This window comes from Elephantulus edwardii, unplaced genomic scaffold (genome assembly GCF_000299155.1).
Source record: "Elephantulus edwardii isolate Elephantulus edwardi_28Jun2011 unplaced genomic scaffold, EleEdw1.0 scaffold00209, whole genome shotgun sequence".
Lineage (NCBI taxonomy): Eukaryota > Metazoa > Chordata > Mammalia > Macroscelidea > Macroscelididae > Elephantulus > Elephantulus edwardii.
The window spans coordinates 3565397-3573819 of record NW_006399959.1 but is presented as its reverse complement, the minus strand read 5'-3'; the positions used below and the strand labels follow the sequence as shown (position 1 = coordinate 3573819).

The window sequence follows — 8423 nt, the reverse complement described above, 5'->3', positions numbered from 1 at the left end:
TTCTACATCAATTGTTAGGATCACCACACACCTTCATCAAATAGAAAAGGAACAACAATCTAACCCCACAGCCTCTAGAAGAAAGGAAATTATAAGAGCTTAAATCAACAATATGGATAATATAAAAACAATTGAAACAATCAACAAAACCAGGAGCTAGCTTTTTTAAAGGGTCAATAAAATTGACAAACTATAGGCAAACTTAACAAAAGAAAGGAGAAGACTAATTGTCTTTCAATTGACTAATGATAGACGTGACTCACAACAGAAACAGGAAATTAAATCTATAATATTGGAATATTATGAAAAACTGTACTCTGATAAATTTGAAAACCTAAAGAAATAGACAAATTCCTTGAAACTCATGCCCTATACAGATTCACATGGACAGATGAAGAGCACTTGAACAGATCCCTCGCAAAGAAAAAATTGAACAGGTCATAAAAAGACTCCCCTACAATAGAAAGTCCTGAACCAGATGGGTTCATGGCTGAATTCTACCAAACACTCAGAGTAGATTTATTACCAATTCTACTTAAATTATTTCAAAAAAATAGAAAAAGAAGAAATACTCCAAGAGACATTCTATGAACAAGCATACCTTAATAAAAAAACAGGCAAGATAGTATTAGAAAAGAAAACTACAGACCAATATCTCTAAAGAACGTAGTTGCAAAAATCCTTAACAAATCCTAGCCAGTAGAATCCAAAAGCACATAAAAAAATTCATCATGACCAAATAAGATTCATATAACCAGTATGCAGAGAGTTCAACATAAGAAAAACAATCAGTGTAAGTCACTACATTAACAAACAAATAACAATAACTATATGATCATTACAATTGATGCTGAAAAAGCATTTGACAAAATCATCACACATTTTTACATTCATATTTTTTCTCTTTGATTTGACTTCTCTGAAACTTGGTGTCAGCTAGGCCTGAGATGACTATGTCCTTGAATATCTTGCCCTTGACAATCCTTGTCACTAAAATATAAATGTTGAATTTTTACCCTGCACAAATGAAACCTCTTATTTACTATAAAATCATAACAGATCTAGACAGCTGTATCTGCAGATTTTGCACAGCTTCACACCTCACATTTCCTGGTACTTCATTACATCCCACACCTTGTATGCAGACATGCCTCATGTCTCTTAGCCTACATTGCCTATCCAAACTGATGGCAGTACCATATTGACTATCCCTCTACATTTTCTTTTTTTTTTCCCTCTACATTTTCTCAGCCCACATGTTGAGCCAGTCAGCTGTTCTTCACACAGTCTCATTACCTTCTTCTCCTTGCCATCAGTTGATTCTGACTCAGCTGATTTGGCAGCAGGTTTCCAGGGCTGTGCATCAAATGCTCTGTGGAGCAGCTGGTGAATACAAACCATCAGCAAAGCACAGTTTTTGGATTAGCAGCTCAATTCTCTAAGGGCTACCTTATTACAATCTCTCAAAAATATTTTCTTCTCTGTTTGTTTTCTATTATAAGTGCCTAGCATTTTGATGAACCGTGACAGTGGTTTTTTTTGTTCTCTTTGCCTCAGAGGTTCCCTTCTCTGATTCTAGTGGCCAGACTAATAGGGTTGTAACAGGCAGTAACAGGGTTGATTAAACTTCACTGAAGGTGCAAATCGTATCCTTCCTGGGTTGCAGTCCCTCTGATTCTATGATAAAATCCAAGCTTTTAATATGATTTCTTGAAGGGTAACTATGTAATTTATCATCCAAGCACTAAATGGACAAAAGTTGGATTATAAATACTTAGAGGTTAAGTTAGACTGTACCAAGAAAATCAAAGAATGCTGTATACTTATTGATATCCATTATCAATTCACAAAGATTTTACCTTATATAAAATGTTTGAAAGGATTATGAATCATTTTACTCAGACTGTAGATGAAGATTCATGAGAGTAAAACAACTTTATAGAAATAACACTGTAACCATCCTTCAGTTTCTGAAATAAAAATATGAGAAGAAAAAAATGTTTTAATGGAATTTTCAAACCTACAAATGTAAACCCTGATCAGTAAAGTGATGAGATTTGAGGCTCCAGAGGATTTTGTCTGGGACTTCTCTCTACACAGATTGCATCATCTCCAAGTTCTGACCTGGAGTAAACTAGTATTCTTTTGTCATCATTTTTGGGACTACAGGGACTAGCAAGTAGGTGGGACAATTAGTTTCTCCTTACCTATAACAAGCCTCACAGGGCATCTGGTCCCAGAGGCCTCAAAGGCTTCTATAAATGCCCCAAACATCTTTCCTATATACAAGTCCAAGGTCATGAACCTCTTGTCTTCAATCATCCAAGACTTATCTTTATTTCTAAAATTTTCTCATCTTTAGAGTCCAGTGGAGCATTGGCTGCTCCACAGTGACAACACCCTTTCTCCCAGGTACGATTACAGCAGTGGAGATATCAATACACTATTTTTTTTTAATTGAGGGCAGTTTAGAAACTACCTTTGCTAAATCTTATAGATCAGGGGAGCAAAAACAGAATTCCCAAATCCTTCACCTGGCACTTGTGATTAGTTTAGTAATAATAAACTATTTTTCTTGTCTTTTTAAGAGGGAATAAGCATTTGGAAAACAAATTTAGAAAATAAGACAGATACATACAGTCAAAGAGTTGGACTGTGTATGTACCGGCACTTTTCCTTACTGTAAAATATACTAAATAAGAGTCAGTGAGTCCAGTAGGAATGGTGTCAGGACGGAGTGCTGAAAATTGATTACGTAGGTAAGTTGGAAAGATCTGGTTTTAGCAAATCTATTAGAATGTGCTCCATTCTGCAGCTTAATTTATCATATCTTAAACATGTATGTGTAGGTGTCTAAGTTTGCTGTCTGAATCACCATAATTTCATGCTCATGAGAGGGACAAATCACACAAGTGTCTCCGAGTTTCTCCTCCTGGGACTTTCCATGCAACCCCAACATCAGCCATTCTTCTTCATGCTTTTCTTGAGTATGTACCTGACCACTGTGCTGGGAAACTTGCTCATTGTACTGGCCATCAGTGCAGACTCCCGCCTGCACACACCCATGTATTATTTCCTTGGTAATCTGTCCTTCGTGGATGTTTGCTTCTCCTCTACCACTGTCCCAAAGATGCTGATCAATAACATACTCAGTAGCAAGACCATTTCCTTCTCTGGGTGTCTCACGCAACATTATTTTCTCATTGTGTTTGCTGATGTGGACAATTTCCTCCTGGCGATAATGGCCTATGACCGTTTTGTTGCTGTGTGTCATCCCTTACACTACACAACAAAGATGACCCATCAGCTCTGTGCCTTGCTGCTCATTGGATCATGGATCGTTGCGAATGCAAATGCTCTGCTACATACCCTGTTGATGATTCAACTTTCCTTCTGTGCAGACAACACGCTCCCTCACTTCTTCTGTGACGTGAGCCTTTTGAAACTCTCTTGCTCAGATACATATATCAATGACATGATGATTTTTATTGTAGCAGGGCTAATATTGATTGCTCCCTTTGTTTGCATCCTCATCTCATACATCCTTATTGCTTGTGCAGTTCTGAGAGTTCCAACCACAAAGGGAAAATTGAAAGCCTTCTCCACCTGTGGCTCCCATCTGGCTGTAGTTTTACTCTTTTATGGCACCATCATTGCTCTGTACTTCAGTCCTTCATCTTCCTACTCAGTGGAGACAGACACTGCAGCTACTGTGATGTATACAATTGTGACACCCATGTTGAACCCTTTCATCTACAGCCTCAGGAACAAGGATATGAAAGGAGCTCTAAGAAAAATAATTACCATGAAAATATTTTCTGTTCAATATTGATTGGATAGGAATATTATTGAGGAGAATTAGTATCTAAACAAAATCTTGCTTTTCCCAGTATTTGAAACCTAGTCATTTTCCTTTGTAAGTGATCCATTATATATACATTTTATATGGTGAGAATGAAATTGCTTTTCTTTTATTTAAATACTATTTTATTGCGTTTTTGTGAACAAAAACAAATTAGGTTTTGCGAACAAACACAAATTAGGTTTCACAGCAAATTAGGCTCTCATTTCACAATCTCCACATATATTGTTCCTTGTTGTTAGCTATATTTATTACAATGTGTCAGCATTTGTTTTCATTTTGTTCAGTTAGTCTCTTTAGAGTCTTTAGAATCTTTTGTTCCATTGATCTCTCTAAATTTCCTGTCACCTTATCTTTTTAACTTTACTTTTGAATAATTGTTGGCCTTTTGGTCTGATACTGTTGTTTTTTACATGGGTCACTGATCTTATGGGTAATTTATCTTTTTGTTATGTACCATTCTGCTATTTTGCGATAAGGTGGTCTCAGGAGATAGTCTCTGTTCTTGTTTAAAGAGTGCCTCAAGGTGGAAAGTATCCGAGTCCTACTCTCTTCTCCCCTCTCCCCTTCCCCTTCTCTCCTTACTCTCCCACCCTTCTCTCCCCTCTCCTCTCTTCATCCCTCCTCTTCACTTCTCATCTGTTCCAGCTGTCGGTGTAGAGATATTTATATTTATTTATACAGATAAAGTTGCGTTCTATTCCATATTTTTCTCCCCTTCTATCTAGGACCAACTATCATACTCCTGATGAGAATATCTGTGGTGGTAGTGAGGCATCATCATCTAGTTCTTCAAGTTCAAGTTAGATAAATTGATGGATTGTTTGAAGTTGTCTTTATGCTCTTTTAGTTACTTTCTTAGTGTTTTAGTCCTGGAGAGTAAAGGTCCATAGTTTTATGTTAGATGGACACTATAAACTTTTAAAATTCCAAACACTATGTACTCATTTCATGAGGATGTAGACCATGTCTTTCATGAGAATTAAATTCTTGATAGAAAGATTTTTAGGTTGGAAATAACTGTATCATTCAAACTACCTTCCAGTCAAAACTTCAGGAAAAGTTCTCCAGCTTAATGGGTTATACAACAACACACTCTCTGAAATACAACACACACTCATTGGAGAACTCTGAGACTTCTAAGTGTGATTTATTTTTACTCTCCTCCACCTTGATTCCCTCCTTGAAAATCAAACTACAATGATTGTATCTATGTGTAAATTTTTCTTTAGCTTTTTCGAATAGTGCTCTTATACAATGTCTTTTTGTGATTGGCTTATTTCAAACAGCATAATATTCTCTAGATCAATCTATGTTGTGCAATGACTCATAAACTCATTGTTTTTCAATATTATGTAATACTCCACTGTGTGAAATTACTATTATTTCTTTAATCCATTCGTCTGTTGCTGGGCACTTGGATTGCTTCTATAGCTTTGCAATTGCAAATATTGTAATAAACATGAATGTACACATATCTATTTTTGTCACAGCTCTTTTTCTTTAGAATATTTGCAAGTAGTGGGATAGGTAGAACAAACAGTATTTCTATTCAACTTTTTTTTTTTACCAGTATCATGATTTTTTTTTCTTATCTACATTAGCTTTGTTTTAATTTTTTTTATTTTATGCTGGTTTATTTACAAAACTCATATACATTGTTTTCACACCAAATTTTTCCCATTTCCTGCACGCCCACCTCTCTTCACCCATCAAACTTTTTCACACCCCCTAATCCACCCCCATCCTCAGCCCTGTGCTCCCCACCCCCTGATCCTCATGCTCGTTCTATAATAATGTTTTTTTAAAAAAATTAAATTTTAATATTTTATGTGTGTGTACCGTCACTCAGATCTGACTGGGGCAGGAGGAGATTATCCCTCCTTCTCCAGCACAGCATCTGGTGGATTCGAACCGTGCACCTCTGGGATTGCAGTGCAGCTTCTTGCCACTATAATAATAGTCTTATACAATGTTTGTCCTTATGAGACTGAGTTAGTTCACTTAGCATAATGCTCTCCAGTCCCTCCCAGTTAGGTAGTGATTTACAAATTCATTGCTCCTGTGTGCTGCATAGTATTCCATCGTGTGAATGTATCATAATTTCTCAATCCATTCATTTGTGGTTGGACATTTGGGCCATTTCCTTGTTCTTGCAATGGTGAATGAATAACGCTGCTGTGAACATGAGTGTATAAGTCTCTGTTTGTGAATCAGTTCTCATTTTCTCAGGGTATATTCCAAGCAGTGGAATAGCTGGGTCATATGGAATTTCTATATTCAGCCTTTTTAAGGAAACACCAAACTGCTCTCCTCAGTGGTTACAGCATTTTACATTCCCATCAGCAATGTATGAGGGTTCCAATCTCTCTACATTTTGCCAGCATTTATTGTTTCTTAAACTTTGCTATTGTTTCCTGTGTTGAGAAGATATCACATTTCTATTGTGATTTTCATCTCTTTTTTAAATGCTCATTACTTATTGAATTTTTAAAAGACATTAAAATACTGTCTTTTTTTACTTTAGGGTAAGAATTTTAACAGAAATACTAATAGCAAGTAGTAATATCTCATTTTTATGTATGTGGTTCATTTTTTTATTGGGTTTTCAAGCAATCATTCATATACATTGTGTTTTATTTTACATTTTATTGTGATTTTAAGGAACATTTACTAAACGGTTCATGGATAAACATTTTGCTCCTTATCATTTCCCCTCTCCCAAATCACCCTGTAGAGTACTTCTTTCTCCAGATTGTTAGTTGCCAAACATATATTGCTGAATCAAACATTCCATTCAGGCTGTCCTTTTCTTTACCAGTTAAGTGCAAGGTTTATGATTTATCTTCTCCTTTCCTATTCTCCTCCCACTCCTTACCCCATGTCAATTCTGCATTTTTTATTTATTTTTTAAAAATTATACTAGTTCATTCATTTACAAAATTCAAATATATTGTTTTTCAGATCAGATTCTTCCAATTTCTCTCAAACCCTCACCCATCAAATTGTACAATCCATGATTAATACCCTGTACTCCCACACATCCTCATCCCTCTGGTTCCACCCTCTCCCCGACCTTGGATCCTCATACTCATTCTACAATAATGGTTTTATATGATATTTGTCCTTGTGGGACCGAATTAGTTCACTCAGCATAATGCTCTCCAGTCCCTCCCAAGTTAAGTAATAATTTACAAAATCATTGCTACTGCATGCTGTGTAGTATTCCAGTGTATGAATGGACCATAATTTCTCAATCCATTCAATTGTGGTTGGATATCTGTGCTGTGTTCTTGTGATGGTGAATAACGCTGCTATAAAGATTGGTGTACAAGTCTCCATTTGTGCCTCAGTTCTTATTTACTTATGGTCTATTCTAAGCAGTGGAATAGCTGGGTCATATGAAATTTCTATGTTTATCTTTTTGAAGAAACACCAAACTGCCTTTCAGAATGGTTGTACCATATTTTTTTTACCATCCCACCAACATTGTATAAGGTTACTATTTTGCCACATCCTCTCCACATTTATTACTTGTTATCTTGTTAAACTTTGCCACTGTTACTAGAGTGAGATGGTACCTCATTGTGGTTTTGATTTGCATCTCTTTTATTGCCAGTGATTTGGAGCATTTCTTCATCTGTCTGTTGGCCATTCAAATATCTTCCTCTGTGAAAATTCTTCCCATGTCATTTGCCTATTTTCTGATTGGGTTATCAGTATTTTTCTTGTGGAGGCCCAGGAGTATTTTGTAAACTTTCATTTTCAGACTTTTGTCTGAGATGGTACCAAATGCTTGTTTCCAGTAAGTAAATTTTCTTTTCACCCTGTTGGAAAAAGTTTTTGATGCACACAGGGATTTAGAAGGTCCTGTTCATAAATTTTATCCCCTTTAGATTGTGCATTTCTGGCTATATTTAGCAGTCTCTTTATACCATAGGCTAGGCTTTCTAAACTAGATCCCAGTTTGTCTCTTACGAGTTTTATGGTTTTGAGTTTTACTCCCAGGTCTCTGATACACCTTGAATTGTTTTTTATGTATAGTGTGAGAAATGGATCCTGTTTCAACTTTCTGCAGGTGGAAGTCCAGTTTTTCCAGTACCATCTGTTGAAGAGGTTGCCATTTCCCCATTTGATAGGTTTTATTTCCTTGTCGATTATCAGTTGACCCTAGATAGCTGTGTCTATTTCTGGATTCTCAATTCTGTCCACTGATCTATGTGCCTGTCATTGTACCAGTACCATGCTATTTTGGTTACTACTGTTGTGTAGTAGGTTTTGGGGTCAAGGAATGCTATACCTCTCATCTCATTTTTGTTTCTAAGAAGTGTTTTATACATATCCAGGGTCTCTTACATCCTCAAATAAATTTGTCAATTCTGTTTTATAACAGCTATGTTTTTCTTTTTATTTTTTTCACAAATATTTTCATTTGCTTCAATTATTACACCACTTTATTTTTTCTAATTATTAAATTTTATTAGTTTTAATGAACATTTACAGGAATTTGGGGTTTTCATTCCTTCATTGCTGCACCATTCTCTCTACCCTCCTCCCCAGT

At 36.0% G+C, this 8423-nt stretch overlaps 1 protein-coding gene across 1 annotated transcript; it reads left to right on the top strand.

Annotated features, from left to right (window-relative positions):
- Positions 1-2890: 2890 nt before the first annotated feature.
- Positions 2891-5369, top strand: LOC102873319 (olfactory receptor 1F1-like). The gene is made up of 2 exons (XM_006897486.1): positions 2891-3805; positions 5325-5369. The coding sequence occupies exons 1-2, from the start codon at positions 2891-2893 to the stop codon at positions 5367-5369; spliced, it is 960 nt and encodes a 319-aa protein (XP_006897548.1).
- Positions 5370-8423: the final 3054 nt, after the last annotated feature.

Excerpts from the sequence above, each read along its gene's own strand:
- LOC102873319 (XM_006897486.1), top strand. The coding sequence starts at position 2,891 with ATGAGAGGGACAAATCACACAAGTGTCTCCGAGTTTCTCCTCCTGGGA. Across the intron at positions 3,806-5,324 it reads CTCTAAGAAAAATAATTACC|ATGAATGTACACATATCTAT; the intron begins ATGAAAATATTT and ends ATTGTAATAAAC.